This window comes from Pipistrellus kuhlii, unplaced genomic scaffold (assembly GCF_014108245.1).
Source record: "Pipistrellus kuhlii isolate mPipKuh1 unplaced genomic scaffold, mPipKuh1.p scaffold_m20_p_2, whole genome shotgun sequence".
NCBI classification, from domain to species: Eukaryota; Metazoa; Chordata; class Mammalia; order Chiroptera; family Vespertilionidae; genus Pipistrellus; species Pipistrellus kuhlii.
The window spans coordinates 134,966,249-134,985,550 of record NW_023425515.1 but is presented as its reverse complement, the minus strand read 5'-3'; the positions used below and the strand labels follow the sequence as shown (position 1 = coordinate 134,985,550).

The following is a 19,302-nucleotide window of genomic DNA, read 5'->3' as shown; positions in this document are numbered from 1 at the left end:
CACCTGGGTCTCACAAAGAAGGCTGGATAAGGTGTGTTGTCTTACCTTTCCACACTGAGTCACAGTCACACCCCAAGCCATTGCTTCCTCTCTTGTTCCTCCTGCTCAATTGTGTTCCAACTCTTACTTCCAGGGTTTAAGGAGCAGCAGCAGGAAAGAGAGGAAAAGGAGCATTTATGTACAGTTTAATCAAAAGAACAAAGTTCTGCTATATTGAAGTTTAAGCTTCTTTTTCCAGACATTATTTTGTATGTTTCCCCTGCCTCCCCTCCTCCCACCCTCATAGTTTAGACAAGCAAAAGAGGATGACATTTAGCAATATTTTAATAAATTACTCAACAAGATGTTATCGAATCCTGACCAATTAAAAAAGAGTATTCCTTTTCTTCGTCCCTAACAGTGTATGTGAGTTTTGCTGCTTGAGATTTGGGGGTATATTGAGGTTTGGGGGAAGTGGAGGCAAGGCTGGATACTATTGCCTTTAGGAAAGGTTATTTGTGTAAATCACAAGTGTCTGCTTAATCTACTGTAATTGTCTCCTTTACATAAAAGGAATAAAAACATTGACTATCCTTTTGGGTGAAGGGGCCCGGATTAATATTTGCAAAGTACTTTGAAGCTTTGACACACTGTTATCATCTTCTAAAATGTGACTCAGGATGTGTTCTCCTCAACAGATAAATTCAGGGCATAATTCCTTAAAGAGGTACAGAATTATGTAAATGGGTTGTGCTGTGAGCACCATATAGATACTGAATTTTAAGCAATATTCCTGACATTCTTTTGTAGTATTTTAGAAAATGCAACATCAATAAGATAAGAACAACAACAAAAAATACCTCTAGGATCCTAGATTTATGGTTTAAAATTAAGGGTTTACCTTGTTCTTCACACCTGACAAAGCAGAATCCCTTTGTTTTGTAGCCTGGGCTTTGGACTTACACCCTGAACAATACCCACCATTCTCTTCAGTCCTTGAAAGTGACAGTGACCTCTCGTGCCTCCCACTCAGCCGAGCCTCCTGCTGCCGTGGAGGCCTTTGTAGAAAACGACAGCACCTCTTTTCCACACCCCATGATGGTTTATGCCAATGTGAGAAAGGGGTTTTACCCCATTCTCAATGCCACTGTAACTGCCACCATTGAGCCAGAGACTGGAGATCCTGTTACGCTGACGCTTTTTGATGATGGATCAGGTAACAAGCAACGTCATGTCACTTTCCATGCGCTCAGGAGCTGCTGTGATGCTGCAGTATCCTTATCCAGCTTATCTTTAATATTCTTTCAATTCAATCGTTTTGCTCACTCAATCTTGTGAGGTTCTCAAATTCTCATAGAATCACTGATCTACAAAGTAGCTACAGGTTCCATTTGCACAAGGAAAGCAAATGTGAACTTGGAAAAGGGGAGTATCCATGAAGCTCTACCGAGTGTCTGTGTGTGAACAAACTGGTGGAGAGCCGCTTGATAGGTCTTGGCTTCTACCTGCCCAGTGGAGCTGGCCACACTCAGTGAGGTCACACAAGAGCAGGTTCTGTGTCCTTATGACATGCCCACATTCTGCCCAGACTCACCAGCTTCACTATTCACTGAACTCATCAGATGGGACAATTAAAAGAGCAAATGAAACCCCAAGAAGGGGGATGCGATGACAGTGAGTCCATTTTTCTCTCCTTGAACGAACCCAATAGCGAAGAGAAAATTGCAAGTTGAACTTGTAACCCACAAGATGACCCTGGACACTTTCTTTAGCCGAGTAGCTGGGTCACTAAGAGGACATGGCCAGTGACTTTTGCACATGTGATTTGGTCACAAGATGGCCAAACCAGCAAGCCTAGTGGAGTCCAGATAGAGATTTTGCCACTTCTGGGGAAATACAGTAAAGCAAAACAAAACCCTGCTTTAAGGCACTCACCCAGCACGGGGAAAGTTCAGGGCTTCCTCCTCACACAGACAGCACATATCCAGCTGGCAAACGGCAGCTTCGGGGGCTCTTCCTGGTGAACTTTTCTGACTTCTAAAAACAAACTCCTTAGCTCTTTTACCTTTCCTGTTCTGTTTTTTGTTTTGTTTTGTTTTGTTTTGTTTTTTCCCCTAAACTAAATTCTCAGAATGACAATAGACCTCAAGTCTATGTTAGCAACACCAAGTGTATGATCTACTGATAAAATCATGTCCCTTCCCTCTATTGTTTCAGAGAAAACCCATTACAATGTTGCCATGGCAATCTTGTATGCCATTTATGAAACCAACATCCATTTAAAGGATTTTAGTTCAAGTCTACCTCAGAGGGATACCAGAGAAGTCCTCCTGTTTTGTCCGTTGAAATGGACCCAAATGACCTTGCAAACCCTTCATTGCTTACCCGTGGCCACACCTTTCAGATTTTGTATAGAGTCCAGAAATGCACTTTGCAGAATGTCCCCACTTTGCCCAGCCGGTAGGCTGGCCTCCAGAAGGACGTTATCTCAGGAAAGATCACTTGAATATACTCAATAGGCTTTAATATTTATTCCCTTGGAACCATTTTATTTGGTGTCTAAATTTATACTCTAATGAAAGAAACAATGAAAAAAAGATTGTTTAGGCATTAACGTGTCAATTTAGACTGTTTTTCCTTAGTACACATGTATTGTCTAATACTTATTTTTATATTGGAAGTGGTATTTATCTGCTAAATAAAATTGAAAAATAAACCATGGCTTAGAGAAATTTTCCATTATCATTTCTACACAAAGATAGGCCTTACTCATCATTAAGTCACTAGTCAGTACACAAAACAATTTCTAAACCTACTATGAGCATAAGTTGCTTAGCGCTTTTTATTTTAATTAAATATAATCTTACTTTTCTCGGGCTAAGGAGCAGCCCTCCCTCTGCCGAAGGGACTCTAGAACACTCACTTCGGTGAAGAGGCAGGGACAGAGTGCGGGCTGGGTGTGTGGTGTGGGAGCAGGACAAGCTGCTTGGCCAGTGTGGCCACGACGCTGGCACAGGGAATGTGATCCGCACTCGGGCTGAGCTGTACCTCCCTGCTGCCCTGGCATCTAGGACTTCCTGCCACTCAGTCCTGGACTTGGTTTGGAACTGAACTGCTCTCTGAGGGTCCATGCAAAAGGAGCAGAGTCCAGCACAGGCCAAGCTTTCAGGTTGTCTCCTGAAGCAAGGCGCCAGTGGGTGGAACCAAACCCTGTCAAACGCCAAGTCAGTGAGCCCCTTCTGATCAGAACAACAGTCCCATGTACCCTCTAAGGAAAAAGTTAAATGATTTCACACTTTTTAAAACCAACTACAAATATTTTTTTCATAGGGATATTTTTCTTTTTTTTAAATAAGGGCTTCAAGGATATTCATAAACTCCTTGAAATTATGTGAAAATATACATATATGCATGTATATTAATTTCCTCAGAACAGATCACTTTTAAAAGGATCTATGATTGTAAATAAGCTTTAAAATATGCTTGGTTTCTGTGGGGGACTAGTATTATTCCGGGATAGGAAGGAGAGTTCTAAAGGTGATAATTAAATGCTTTCTTAGCACTGAAGCAGGTACAATTCATTTACCTTTAGAAAATAATTTTTCATAGATTAAGGAAGCACAGAGAGAAATTATGGAGCCACTGGATTTTTAATCACCTGAAGATATCAAAAATAGTTATGACCATTACATCATATGCTAAATTGAGAAGAATAAGGAGAGTGAATCTTATTTCTTTTTCAACATATTTTATTGATTTCAGAGAGAAAGGGAGAGGGAAAGAGAGACAGAAACATCAATGATGAGAGAGAATCATCAATCAGGGCTTCCTGTTGTATGCTCCCCCCAACCCCACCCCCACCCCTCCAATGGAGATCTAGTTCGTGACCAGGTCATGTGCCGTGAATCATTCAGTCTGCAGGCTCATTTACTCTATCCATTTAGCCACACCAGCTAGGGCATGACTTATTACTTAATGATTTAATTAAATATTATTATTCAGCTGTGATGACATGTTGACATTGAGGGTTTTTTTTGTTTTTTTGTTTTTGTTTTTTTTTTTGTATACCTACAGGTGCTGATGTTATAAAAAATGATGGAATTTACTCGAGGTATTTTTTCTCCTTTGCTGTAAATGGTAGATATAGCTTGAAAGTGCATGTCAATCACTCTCCCAGCATAAGCACCCTAGGCCACCACTCTTTTCCAGGGAGTCATGCTAAGTATGTACCAGGTTACATAACGAATGGTAAGAATCATTAGCACTGCTATTTGAGTAACATCATATAATGTGTATATAACTGATAAGTGTGTGTGTGTGTGTGTGTGTGTGTGTGTGTGTATACTTTATACTTAAGTCAGTGCATAAGTTGTTGACTATCTCTTTACCCTTCAAAGGTTCATGGTAGTAGATCACAGGAAGCAGATAGGTAATTACCACAGATGTCTCCTACCTCCATTTCAGTCACTATTTTGACCTCCTTCTTGTGACTGTTTCATCAGAATTACTAAAAGATAAAGAAATTTATTGAGTTTTCTCAGTTCCAGCTCCTGCATTTCCTCTACAGAGGTTTAGGCAGGGGAAAGAGGCGCTTAGTAGTTAGGAGTTAAAAGAGGGAAGCAAATAACCCAAACAATCCACACAGGAAATGAGTTCCTGAAAAAATAAGAGTTTGGATATTACAAACAACTGGGTGCTTCCTGACGATGCTATGTCTTCCTTCAAGATAAAAGGGCCAGATAAATAGAAGATCCACATCTTTTCAACACCATTATTATAGTTCCTGATAGGAAACAGTGAATAAGTATAACAAATAGAAATATGCTACATTATTTTATAAAATAAATCTTAGAAACATTTCTAAGTCTGTTTATTTTCAAAACTGCAGAATGTTTATGAATACTTTCCATGTATTTTATCAGCTATAATGAATTATTTTGTATCTAAATACAGTACTTCATTTGTAAGTAGATATTCTCTCTTTCATTTATAAATCAAAGATTTTTGAAGACCTACCAGGTGACAGGCTCAGTCCTAGGATCTTGGGATACCAGGTAGAATAAGACTTGATTCCACTCAAGGAGTTTACAGGTTACTGACGGGGTCTGAGAATCTTTTTAGAACACAAACGCTTAAAGGATAAAAATATCATCATCTCGTGGATAGTGAGATTAGAAAAGTAATATTCACCTGTGTTTTTGTCTGTGTCCTTCTTACGGGCCCTTGATAGCATAGAAAGAAAAGTTAGGGTTCCCTAGACATGGCTGCCATACACAATATTCACTTTATCAGCTAATTTTCAGAAGATGACCTTGAGCACACACTTCACCAAAAAGTGAGAGCTGCTGTTTACACCACCCAATCTCCAGACACAATAGCATCTGCTCCTTTCCTTCTCCCCAAGGGCTGGCTCTGCCTCGTGTGTGCTCCACTCATCCCTCTGAGCAGCAGTCAATCATGGTTTGTTACGTCCCCTTTTAAAATACTTTTTATTGGTCCCTCTTCAGCGACTGTCCACCTTTCTAGTCCCCACTTTCGGGTTCCTTGAAGTAAACCTACCATCTCTACTTTCTCACCTCCTATTTACTACTCTGTTCACTGCAATGAATTCCATTCGAGTCACTCTCCTATTTAAATCACTCCACTGGACTAGCTCTGGCCCTAGTCACCAATAACCTCACCACTGTTAAACTCAAAAAACACAGTTCAGTCTCTTTTTACCTGACTTTAGCAGTATCTGACACAACTGATCAATTTCTCTTTTGTCATTTCCTGGTTTCTCTGATAGGACACTCTCTTGATTACCTCTTATGCTCCCGAATTCCCTTCTGTGGGACTTTGGGCAAGTTACTTAATTCCTGTGTACTTCAGTTTCATCATTGGTAAAAATGAGGGTAATAATTGTACCCTACACATAGCATTGCTAGGAAAATTAAATATTTGATACACATCAGATACATGTTAAGCCAGGCACTCAATAAATGCAATTTATCATTATAGTTGAAATCTTATTAGATAGCCTCCTTAATCCATATAGCTTTAATAATATCTATATGACTATAACTTCCAAATTCATAACTTCTAAATTATTAAATCCAGCTAAAACCTCTTTGGGAGATTAAAATCCATCTCTAACTGACTGACACTTCAATGAGATGTTTTCCAGGAATCACAAACCTTGTAAAATTTACAGTTTTAGTCTGCTTCTCCTCCCAAGTAGCTCACTCTTTTTTGTTGTTGTTGTTTTGTTAATCCTCACCTGAGGACATTTTTTCCTTTGGTTTTTTTTAAAGAGAGAATAGAAGGGAGGGAAGAGGGAAGGGGAGAGAGAGAGAGACATCGATCTAGAGAGACACATCAATAGTTATCTCCCACACAGGCCCCTACCAGAGTCAGGATTGAACCTGTAAGCCAGGTACATGCCCCAAACTGAATCGAGCCTGCAACCTTGGATGTGTGGGCTGACTCTGCAACCACTGAGCAACTGAGCCAGGGCCAAAGTAGCTCACTTTAAAACCTGGGAGCTACTTTGTTGTTGTTGTTCACCAGTTTTCTCTTTTTGACACATTCAAACCCACCACCAGCTTTTGCTGATTTCATCTCCAAAATACACCTCAAACTGCCTTCTACTTGCCTCCTCTCCACTGCTCTCGCCCAGCCCGACCTGCTATTTTTTCTCATCTGGACTGTTGGCAATGGCCATCTCAGCGGCCTCTTTACTTGCTGTGCTTGAATCCATTCTCCCGCGAGAGCAGCCAGAGGGACCTGTTGGAGGACAACTGTGATGGTGTTACTGCTCGGCTTCTGCAGCATGTAACACTAAACTTTAAAACCACGACATGGCCCACGGATCCTGCATGAAGTCTTCTCCTGTCTCATCTCAAACTACTATCCTCCTCACCTTAATTAAGTTTTTCTAACCTGCATATCTCTTCTTCACCTCAGACTTTTACACAACCTCTTCCCTCAGCTTAGGACATTCTTACCTCCACTCTTTACCCAGCTGACACATACTCATACTTTAGGAAACCTCTAAACATAACTTCCTTGACAACACTCTAAATTATGTACTTGTTTTATTTTATTTTATAGTCCCCTGCTTTTTTTTCTTCTTACCTTTTACACAATTTATAAATATATGTTTATTAGTATGACTATAAATTCCATATGGTGCTGCTTTGTCCATTATTACTGGCACAGGATATGCCCTCAAAGTAGTTATTGAATGAATGAATGAATGAATGAATAGATGAATGAATGAATTGTGGACTAAACATACTCAGTTGTTCTAAAAATGTAGTAAAGAAAAAAAGTTTTAAAATATCAACTATCGGTCAAAAACAAGCTATTCAGGAGGTTGTAATTTGTGGGGGTTTTTTTCTCTTCTTTTCTTCGCTGTCCCAGGTAATATTCAGATGAATGTCCTAAGAACATCAGTGGGCAGGAGGGAGGAGGAGCAAAAGTGGGGCTTCAGCAGAACAAGCTCGGGGGGCTCCTTTTCCGTGCTGGGCGTTCCGGCTGGCCCCCACCCTGACATGCTCCCACCGTGCACCATTACAGACCTGGAAGCTGCACAGGGGGAAGAGGAGGTGACCTTGTCTTGGACAGCGCCTGGAGAAGACTTCGATCAGGGCCAGGGTAGGTTTCTTGGTTTCATTACCTACTTTTCTACCAGGAGGCATTTCTAATAATGACATCAGGTGTTAAATGAATAAGAATGACATTGGGAGTTTAGAGATGACAAAGGGACAGAGGTTTGTCATGAACATAGTGGAGTCCGGGAATGAGAGTGTGCCAGCTCCCCCTGGATTGAAGAGGCCTTTCATACACTGATCAGCGCTAATCAAACAGAAATCTTGACTGGAATCATGAATACCACATGCAATGGTGGTCTTATCAGCAGAAACAGAATCTGTATCACAGAGCATGGACTGTGGGAAATTAGTTTTCTGAAGATTGGACAGTGACTCCTTGCTCAGATTTAGAAGATGGGTTTAAGACAATTTCCCTAAGTCACATAAACTTGGCACATTTGCCTCTCCCACCTCTGGCCATCATTTTGTTAGGAAGGCTGGGACCATTTCCCTGGCTTGGGCTTTCTTACCTTGCTTGGGCAAATGTTGATGAAGTTCTTTTCTAACTTTCTAGCATTCAGGCTCCCACCTACCTCATCTTTTGATCTCCAAAGTAATTCAACAGAATAACTTTTCTCAAAAAATAATCCTTCCAATCATTTTGCCATCTCATACACACAAAAAGTTATCACTGATTACACATTAAATGGTTTATTTCCTGATGCCTCTGATTGGAAGCTTAGAAAAGCCAATTTCATTGGCTGCTGGTGTGTTGTTGTTGTTTCAATATCTGACAATAATAGTGACCTTCTTGGACCTTTGCCAGTCTTGCTTCCAACTTTGACCATCTTTTTTTGGCTTATAAGTCTCTGTTTACTACACTGCTGAAAAGCATCAATTACAAATAATTCTGTGCCTCTGAGAAATAGTCAATATTGTTGGTTTATCCTCTATTATTTTATCAAAATATCTGTTCTTGCCAGAGAAGAAAGGAATGAAACTGTGGGATGGACAGCCCCTTATATAGTGGAAATAGCTGTAACCTAGATGTAAGAGGGAAAAATCATTCCCACTCTGGCTGTAAGTTTGGCTGTTTCACCTTGGGCAAGTCGAGTAAATTCTATTGGCCTCGGTTTCCTTATGTGGAAAAGAGGCCTAGAGCTATCTATTTCGTAAGGCATTTCATAAGAAATGAAATAAACATATGAAATCAGAAAAGAAAATGTGCCCAATAAGTTCCTTGGGCTACTAGTTTGCATTGCTGGAGACTTCTCCAGTTTCTTATTTGGAGTAAAGGCCACAAACACTTAATCCCATTTCTATTTAAAGATAAGAGTGAGACCAGCTGGTGTGGCTAAGTGGTTGAGCATCAACCTATGAGTCAGTAGGTCATGGTTCAATGCCCAGTCAGGGCACATTCCCAGGTTGCAAGCTAGATTCCCCAGTGTGGGGCATATAGGAGGCAGCCAACCAGTGATTCTCATCATTGATGTCTTTCTCTCTCTCCCCCTCTCCCTTACTTTCTGAAATCAATAAAATTATATCAAAAAATAAATTAATAAAGGGAAGAGTGATGCCTGATATCTAGTATTTCCCCATTTTCTCACTGCCCTCCAAAGCATAGTAGTGTGTCAAAGGAGACAAACAGAAGTTTAGACTCCCATTCCTACTAGGAACCATTTTTTTCAAAACCCCTAATAGTTTGACTACACCACTGTAAAAGAGAAGAAAGTGAAGATGTGGAATTAGTGTTTAGTAATGGCTTGAAAAGAACAACTACAACCAAATTGGAACTTAGTATATAACTGATATCATAAAGGACATTAGAAAGGAATAAAGAGAACTTTGCTCCAATAGAGACCTTATTGATGAACACTATGATTCAAACTTATTATACAAAACCTCAGAACACAAAAGATAGATGGATAAAGTTGCTGAGATCATTCAGCTGTAATTGATTTAATGATCAGCAATGCTAAAATTAACCAACTAGCAAGAAAGTATCTGAGTAGACCAACTAGCAAGAAGGTGTCTGTTTAACTCATAAATATATGCTTTCATCGCCTCTTTCTTTTTTTCACTAATTGTTGGCTAGTACTTTTATGGTATATATTGGACATGTGATTTCAAATTGTAGACTCTGGAATCTGATATTTTTCTGAAGAGTTTTGCAATTTTTCTAACTTGGCAAGACCCATACTCCAAACTCAGTATCTCCCCTGTTGTGGGCATTAGCATAAAACTCTGCTCAGTTCTCAGCCTTCCCACTATTGCTTTTCCCTTGAGCCCTTGATATTTCACCCACACATGCATAATACTGAGTCTTCAAATGCTTTGTGAGAAGTTAGTACACATATTTTGAACTTGTCCTTCTCGGCCTCTTCCATTTTCAACCAGTCTGTTCATCCATACTTGGTTCTCTGACTTCTTAGCCCAATAAGATAGTGGCTTTTTCTATCAGTGTCAGTTTTATGTGCTGACATGGGAAGTGCCCTCAGGAGAAAAGCTACATAAATAGAAATCATTTCCAGTCTGGTTCCCTTCTTTTAAAGGTTATCTTTCCTCTGGTTTCTATTTGTTTTTTATCCAAATCCAGTGCTTCAATAGATGTTTTCCTTTCTTCAGAGTTTATGCCTGTTATCAGCAGGACAGTTAGTCCAAGAGAAGCCACTCAGCTATTACCAGAATTAAGCTTTACATTTAAGTTGTAAATATTTTTGTGACTTAACATTTATGTTTATATTTTGCTTAGGAGGTGGGAATTTTTCCCCAATGCAGAAGTTTTTCATTTTATATACTCAAATTTATCAATTTTTTGTTTATGGCTTCTGAATTTTGAGTTTTAATTAGAAGAGACTTTCCCATTTAAAGATTTATTGGAATTTATCTATGTCATCTACTAAATACTTAATATTTTTATATTTTTAATCAAACTTTTTTGATCACTTCAGAATTTATCCTGGACAAAAAAAAAGTTTGTAGTACAGGTCATATTGTTTTTCCAGCTTTTTATCCAGTTATCACACCACTATTATCAAGAAATTTGTATTTCTCACATTAATGAATTCTATATTATTTATATACTAAATTCCAGAATGCATTTGGCCTTTTTTTTTTGGTATATCTACTATTGTACCAATATGGCAATTTTTTAGTTATTAAAGCATTATAGTATCTTTATATCTGATAAGGTTAGTCCCTTCAACATTGCTATTTTTTAGACTTTATATGGCCAATCTTGATTATTTATTTTCCATTTAAGTTTTACAATAAGCTTGTTAAAATAGAAACTTAGAAGCACTATTAATAGAATCAAATAAAATTCAAAAATAAGAGAAAAATATCTTTATTATGCTGAATCTTTCTATTCAAAAAACAATGTCTTTCCTCTTATTTAGGTATTAATCTGAGTTTTTAGATAATGCATTAAAGTTTTGTTCGTGTGCATATTTCTTGTTATGTTTGTTCTTAGGTATTTTAACTTGTTATTGCTATTCTCATTAGTCATTTTTACCAAATTAACAAAACCTACTCAAAGTGACTTAACCTTCCCATTTATATTTTTAATTTCAGCTAACAGCTATGAAATAAGAATGAGTAAAAGTCTACAGAATATTCAAGATGATTTTAACAATGCCATTTTAGTGAATACATCAAAGCTAAATCCCCAACCAGCTGGCACCAAGGAGATATTCACATTTTCACCAAAGTTTTTCATAAATGGACCTGAACATCAACCTGATGGAGAGACGCAAAAAAGCCACAGAATTTATGTGGCAATACGAACCATAGATAAGAACTCCTTAAAATCTGCAGTATCTAACATTGCCCAGGCATCATTGTTTATTCCTCCAAATTTTGCTCCTGTGCTTGCCAGAGATTATCTTATATTGAAAGGAGTTTTAACAGCAATGGGTTTGATAGGAATCATTTGCCTCACTATAGTTGTAACACATTGTATTTTAAACAAGAAAAGGAGAGCAGACAGAAAGGAGCAAGAAATAGAACTACTATGAACAAAATTACCTTGGTTCTTAGATGTAAAACCCATGCCCTTTGCACTTTACGAAAACATACCCATAAAAACAAATTAACATCAAAACTGTTAAAAGTACTTTAAATTTTGCATACAACAGATCCTGTTTTTACATTAATAAAAGACAAAAAAATTTTATAACTCACATTTAGAGGGTAAAGTAGAAAATTCTTAAGCTTAGGCTATGAATAAAATAATAAAATGTATTTCCAAGATAATTCTTTAAAGACCAACAAGGCCAGGTCAAAGTCAAATCAGAATCAAGAAAAAGCTCCTTTTATTGAAGAGAAAAGATAGCCCAAAGTAGAAAAAGGAGGTTACATCTGGATGATATAACTGTCTATATGAAGCAATTGTTTAGTTACTTTAATTTTTCATTGTCTTCTTCTCTTCAGAACAGATTGCTTGTTTATGACTAAAGATCAATGTTCATTTTATATATGGTGCCCCTTGTAAAATTCTTTACCTCTAGCCATTTGGTTAACTATATACTACAGATCACTGTAAAAATTAACCTCAAAATGTGGGTATTATCCTTTCCCCATGACATTGGTTTTGTAAAAGAGGTTTATTGAATTTATTGTTTATCAGTTTCTAGTCTCATCTAAGTAGCTTTCCCAGTTATTGTCTTAAGTGTTATTCAAAGCAAACAGTTATAATTTTCATAAGGCTTTAAGTAAAAAATAAAAGACATAGTTCTAAACTTATTTTATTTTATTTATTTTATTTTTTTAAGATATATTTTATTGATTTTTTACAGAGAGGAAGGAAGAGAGATAGAGAGCTAGAAACGTCGATGAGAGAGAAACATCGACCAGCTGCCTCTTGTACACCCCCTACTGGGGATGTGCCCACAACCAACATACATGCCCTTGACTGGAATCGAACCTGGGACCTTTTAGGCCGCAGACCGATTCTCTACCACTGAGCCAAACCGGTTTCGGCCTAAACTTATTTTAATTCATGCACAGGCTACATAGTTTTATTCAATTTCAACCCAAGAAAGGCCTTTGAAAAAGACTGATTCTGTTTTCTGTTTAACTAAGACTCCAGGAATCCTTTCTTGATCAGGGGTTGTTTATATTGATCGAGGGGATGGGGAACAAATTGAGAGAAGAAAGCATAGGTCAGAAGAAATTAAAAATAATTTTTTATCTAATCTTATTTCTCCTATTTAAAAAAAAGATTATTGAACAACAGAATCATTTGCTTTATATGTTAAAGAACTGAAAGCTTTATTGAGTAAATACAGATAACAATGTAAATTAGATATTTTATAATCAGCACCAAATAAAAGGAAAAAAAATAGAATACGTTTTGGGGGTGGGGGAAGAAATTGTAGTAAATTCGGACAAGAAAAAGCATCAGAGAGGGTGAAGCCTTGAGTAAGAGCCTCAAAGCAGCACTGGGGGAGCAACAACCAACAAATCTCTCTACCTAAGCTGCCTCCTTGCAGTTCATACTACATCACAGGCCTGGCCTATCACATTCTCAGTCTATAGTGCCTACATTCTTGCAGATGGGAGAGTTTCAAGCACCCACTTAACAGTCAGTCTCCCCTCTCTCTAATTTGGGTTTTGCTTCTCTGTAATCAAAAGGCTGGTAAAATATTGAGATGGGGTGTGGTAGATTTTATGTCCCCAAATGTTTCCCTTATTTCACAGACAGGAAAATGAATGTTTACGTGAGTAATCCAAAATATTGTGCTGGTTAATGGCAGAGCTATAGGAGTACTGCCAGGTTCTCATACTGCTCCTTCACGCCTGTATATTTAAGAAGGTGTGGGCCCGGCCTATGTGGCTCAGTGGTTGAGCATTGGCCCAGGAACCAAAAAGTCACTATTTTGATTCCTGGTCAGGGCAGATGCCTGAGTTATGGGCTCCATCCCCATCAGGGGGCATGCAGGAGGCAGCTGATCCATGATGTTTCCCTTATCCATGTTGATCTCTCTCTCTCTCTCTCTCTCTCTCTCTCTCTCTCTCTCTCTCTCTCTCTCTCTTTTTCTAAAAAAAAACAAAAACAATAAAAATATATTTGAAAACAAAAATTGTGGGAAGATGCTGGGAATTATGACTAGAAATATTTAACCTTTTCAAGATCAATTAGCAGGAGAATGGGTCTGGCTTTAAAGAACTGGGTGGTGGTTGTTTTACTTTTCCATCTTGGTGTCAGAATGAAAAAGAAATGAACTTAAGCCTATGAATTAGTGATTTGGAAGAGGCAAACAAAGTAAAGGATGCTAAGTGACAAACTAAAATATATTATAGCAGGATAGAAAGGGGGGTTGTATCAAATGAATAGGCCAAACAATATTCAGTAGTTCTGAGGGAATGAAGCATTATAGAATAAAATAAATATATGGTAAATGTGGAAAGTTATTGATTTAGAGAAAAAAGAAAGTTAACTTTCAATGAGAGGGAGATGGAAACAGGAGATAGATAGGATATTTTAGGGGGAATGAGTTAACATACCCTATGCACTGAGCAGATTGCTGTTTATGGGTACACTGTTGACTGCTCTAAAATTACCTTTCCATCTGCATGTTAGTAGAAGAAATCCTACAAAAATAAATATATGTTATTTGCTTTTGGCTTTGCCTTCTGCTATAGTGTAGTTATTCTTAGAAGAGCATTCATTTGAAATTTAATGTGACAAATAATGATAGCATTCATTTAAAACATAATGTGTCAAATCCAATTACAATAATGGCAGAGTTGCTCATATCAAACTAATCATTTTGCTGATAACAGTTATAACTCTCTAAAAAATATATAACATACTCTTGGAAGGCACTGGACACCAACAAAAGCAGGTAGAAACTGAAGGCAATAGGGCCCTTGAAAAAAGGCAAGCAATCTCAGTGAGATCCACATTTAATCAGCTTTCCACTTAAGGCATTCCCAGTTGGTTTAGAGCACCTGGATGAGTTCAAGCAGAGTACAGCAGTCTTATGGAGTTGACAAGACAAAAGTAGGGTTCTGGGGCACCAAAGCACTTGAATATCCCAGAAAGAAAGCAACTGCCAAGGGGAAACTTCCCTAATTGTGTCTGCTCAATCCTTGGGTGAGTCCTAAATTGCAAAGGAATCTGAAGGAAAACAAGAGATTGGGGGCTAAAATTGCTGAACAGAGATTTCAGCAACTGCCTAGTTCTGGAGAGAAAAAGCTTATTTTTTAATCCTCACCCAAGGATATTTTTTCATTGCTTTTTAGAGAGATTGGAAGAGAGAGGGAAAGACAGAGAGAAATATTGATGTGAGAGAAACTCATTGATTGGTTGTCTCCTGCACGAGTCCTGACCAGGGCCCAGGCTCAGGAGGAACCTGCAACTGAGGTATGTGGCCTTGACTGGAATCGAACCTGGGACCCTTCAGTCTACAAGCCGATGCTCTTTCCATTGAGCCAAACCAGCCTGGGTGAGAAAAAGTTTGTTTGATTTCACCAGTTAGAGAGCTTGATAAGCACCTTGTGTTTCCATTGAAATTCCATAAGGATCACATTAGGGGTAAGAACCATGTACCCAGTCTAAGAATTATGCCCTAGAGCCAATGGCAAAATTAAAATAGATTTGCTTTGACAAAAACTAAAACCATATCTCCACAAAATCAAGGTGATTTACCAATAATTTAACTACTACTATAACATAACTCAGAGGAAGATAAAATAATACAGTCTCTACAACATATCATATAGTATATAATGAAAAATTTAATAGATATGCCAATGAACAGGAAATGAGTCCCATTATTTAAAAGAATAACCTAATTAACACAAAGGAGATAGGTAAAAAGCAATAAAGGCACACAAAAAAATAAAGGGAAATAACAGAAATCAAATAGCAAGATGGTAGACTAAAGCCAGCTAATCCTATATAATAAAAGTGTAATATGCAAATCAACCAAACAGAATGACCAGTCACTGTGTGTGTGAGGGGGGGTGGGGGGAGAGAGACAGGAGGAGGGCAAAGCCAATGAGCAGGAGGCACTAGGCCAGCCAAGGCGCATGCCAGTGGGCAGAGGGAGGGGACAGCAAAATGGGGGGAGGAGCAGCAACCAGTGGCTGTAGAGGGGTGACGGGGGGGGGGGGGGGTCCACACCTGTTGGTGCCAACCCCTAATCAGTTCTCCTGGTTGCCTCCCACAGAGGAAAGCCAGACTGTGCCTTAGACCCGCTCTCTGGGCCTAAGCCATCAGTAGGAAATCCCCTGAGAGCTCCCAGACTGTGAGAGGGTGCAGGCCGGGCCATAGGACCTCCCCCTGAGTGCATGAATTTTTGTCATGGGCCTCCAATATAAATGAATTAAACACGTCAACTGAAAAGCAGAGATTTTCAGATTTAGTAAAAAGCAAGACTCAACTATATGGAATTTATAACAGATGCATTTTAAATATACAAAGACATATAAGTTGCACCTTATCCAGTTTGGCTCAATGGATAGAGCATCAGCCTGCAGACTGAAGGGTCCCAGGTTTTATTCCGTCAAGGGCACGTGCCCAGGTTGTGGGTTCCATCCCCAGTAGGGAGTGTGCAGGGAGCAGCCAATCAATGATCCTCTCTCATTGTTGATGTTTCAATCTCTCTCTCTGAAATAAATTTTAAAAAGACATATAAATTGAAAGTGAAAAAAAATGAAAATGGTATGATATGCAAACACTAAAAATAAGAAACCTGCTATTAGTGTATTGTTATGAAATCAAATAGACTTTGAGAAAGAAGAGACAAAGAGAGTCATTCCATAATGATAAAAAAACTAAACTCATCAAAAAGACATAACAATTCTAAATGTGCATATAGCTATTAACAGAGTTTTAAAATACGAAAAACAAACCAAAATCCAGAACTAGAAATAGACAAATGAACAATTAAAGTTAGAGATTTAACTCTCCCACTGTCAATAATTGTAGTCCATGCAGACAGAAAAACTCATTAAGAATGGAAAATAGCTTAACAATATTATCAACCATTTGACCTTGACATTTACAAAATACCATACCCAATTATGCAGAATACACATTCTTTTTAAGTCCTCCTGCAACATTTACCAAATTATTATAAGCATAAAATACACCTCAGAATAAAGTCCAGAAACAGACCTGCACATGTATGGTCAATAGATTTTCTATAAAGGCATGTGCAAGCCAGTGGGGCAAGGCAGCCCAATTGGTGAAAGAGTTCTTTTCAATAAGTGATATTGGAACAACTAGACATATATTTTGGAAAACAATTTTATTCCAACCTTAAAATATGAATTCATGATAGATCATAAAAAGAAGTCATAACTACCGTATTTTTCGGACCATAAGACACACTTTTTTTCCCCCAGAAGTGGGGGGAAAAAGTTCCTGCGTCTTATGGTCCAAAAATAGCCTACACATATACTTTTTTTAAAAAAGTTTTTTTACTTGCCCAGCTCTGTGTGGTCTCTGTGTGCTTGCCCGGCTCTAAAATGGTTCTAAATGCTGCTGTTTACTTTACAGGGTTGATTACATGTGTTTATGACTGTGATGTTGGGTTTTAATGCACATAAAATATTTTAGGACACTATTTGTTTCAGAATCTTTTTTTCTTCATTTCCCTTCTCTAAAAACTGGTGCGTCTTATGGTCCGGAGCGTCTTATGGTCCAAAAAATACGGTATGTATTAAGATCTATGGCCCAACCAGAGTGGCTTAGTTAATTGAATGTAGTTCCTGCAGCAAAGGGTTGTGGTTAGATTCCTAGTCAGGGCACATAACCTGGGTTGCTGATTTGATCCCTGGTTAGGGAGCCCGTGGAGGATGGCTGATCAATGTTTTTCTCTCACATCCATGTTTCTCTCTTTCCCTTCCTACCTCTAAGCATGTCCTCAGGTGAGGATAATAATAATAATAATAATAATAATACAATAATAAAGATAATATATCTGTGAATGTAAAATTCAGGAAACGGGAATAGAAGCAGAGAGGAAGTCAGATAAGCAATGGGCTCTGAAGAATTGAGAATCTGATTTACTGTGTATGTATCATAGGAAGTAGAAAAGGCATAGATCAGGTACAAAGAAAAAGACAAAATAAAACATGAAAGTGAGGGATACAGGTGATGGTAGAGTGAGAAGCCATCAAGGACACAGAAACAGATGATCATATCCAGGAAGGTAATCAGAGCTTGTCCCAAAAGGTCAAAAGGAATCAATAAATCCCTCCTGTGTGTAAATGCCTATCTCTTATCAGCAAGAGGGTTTCTGGGATGGGTGGGGAGTAACCCAGATGGTAGCCAATTTCATTTCCCACTCCCTCTCAGCTACAAGCTTATGTGTCTTATCAAAACACTACTTTCTGAGATCAATTGCCTCAAAGCAATTGACTCAATTGCACAAAAATGAGAAAGCTATTCAGTACAGTGGGAAATTGCTTTCTATATCTTTGACACTGGGGAACAGAAGCAATATAAATGAACAAACATCCAAAGGAAACATTTCTTAAAATTGACATGACCTTATTATTCACCAATATAGGAAAGAAGAACCAAGAACCCAAAGAAGATAAAAGGAAATGAAGAGAGTAAAATGGAAAAGAGAAAAAAAAGGATTAGAAATTAAAAGTAGAGAAGACAGGACCACCACTCTTATGTTAATATGTTAGGATTTCAAAATGATGGCCATTAGTACAATATTTTTATTTTTATGTATAAATTTATTTCCATTACAAAAGTAATACATGCTATTATAAAAAGTACAGATGTTTAAGTAAGATGTGACAAACAAAATAGATATGAAATAAATAAGCTTACTTATTATTTTATTAATGGACATTTGGTAATTCAGTTTCTTATTATTATAAAGTAGGCTTTGAGAGAAAGTTATATTACCTTTTTACATATAATTGTATGTTCCTGTATTGTCTCTTGTATATGTAATCTGTGTACCTGTGTGAGTATTATCTGTAAGGTAAATTCCTAAGAGTAGAATTGCTATATTAAAAGATACATATACTTCCCTGGCTGGTGTTGCTCAATCGTTGAGCATTGACCTATGAACCAGGAGGTCTTCATTCAATTCCTGGTCAGGATACATGCTCAGTCCGTAGTAGGTGGCATGCAGGAGCAAGCCGGTCAATGAATCTCTCTCATCATTGATGTTTCTCTCTCTCCCTTTACCTTCCTCTCTGAAATTAATAAAAATATAGTTAAAAAGGATACTCATCCTTAAATATTGATAAGTATTTCCCTCTAAAACATCTATACTAATTTTTGTTCCATCATTAATTATGAATACCTGTTTCCTCATGGCCTGAAACAAGTAATGAACTGGGGGTTGAACATCAATGTCTTTAAAATATACTTTGGTCATCCTTTCATGTTGCCAGCTAATGTAAATTCCCAGCTTTCTCCATCTTGATGAATTCTCTCCTATCTCTCCCTTCAAGGCTAAGACTTGAATAATTGGGAAAAAAGGGGAAGTGTAAATATGTTTTGTTTACTGAATGAATTCTGTGTGTCAGGCATTGTATTGGCTGAGTTGCATTTGTTTTGTTTAAATTTTCAACCTTCAAAATACCAGTATGCCATAACTAATATCTAAAAACTAGATTTTGATAAAAGTGATATTATTAGAAATAGAAAGACATTTTATAATGCAATCCAAAATTTGCATGCACCAAAAACAAAGCTTTAAAATATATAAAGCAGAAGTTGATGGAACTAAAACAAACAAACAAACAAAACAAAACAAAACAAAAA

General features: G+C 37.8%; 1 protein-coding gene across 2 annotated transcripts in view; it reads left to right on the top strand.

Annotated features, from left to right (window-relative positions):
- The window catches only part of CLCA2 (chloride channel accessory 2), a 40,774-nt gene extending 28,748 nt beyond the window's left edge, over positions 1-12,026 (top strand). Inside the window, exons 11-14 of one of the 2 annotated variants that reach the window (XM_036446608.2) lie at positions 925-1,195; positions 4,054-4,227; positions 7,384-7,617; positions 11,127-12,026. In XM_036446608.2, coding sequence (XP_036302501.1) covers positions 925-1,195; positions 4,054-4,227; positions 7,384-7,617; positions 11,127-11,569 — 1,122 coding nt within the window. In that variant the 3' untranslated portion in view covers positions 11,570-12,026. The remainder of the gene's footprint in view (positions 1-924; positions 1,196-4,053; positions 4,228-7,383; positions 7,618-11,126) is intronic. The other variant, XM_036446609.2, reaches the window with a different exon arrangement.
- Positions 12,027-19,302: the final 7,276 nt, after the last annotated feature.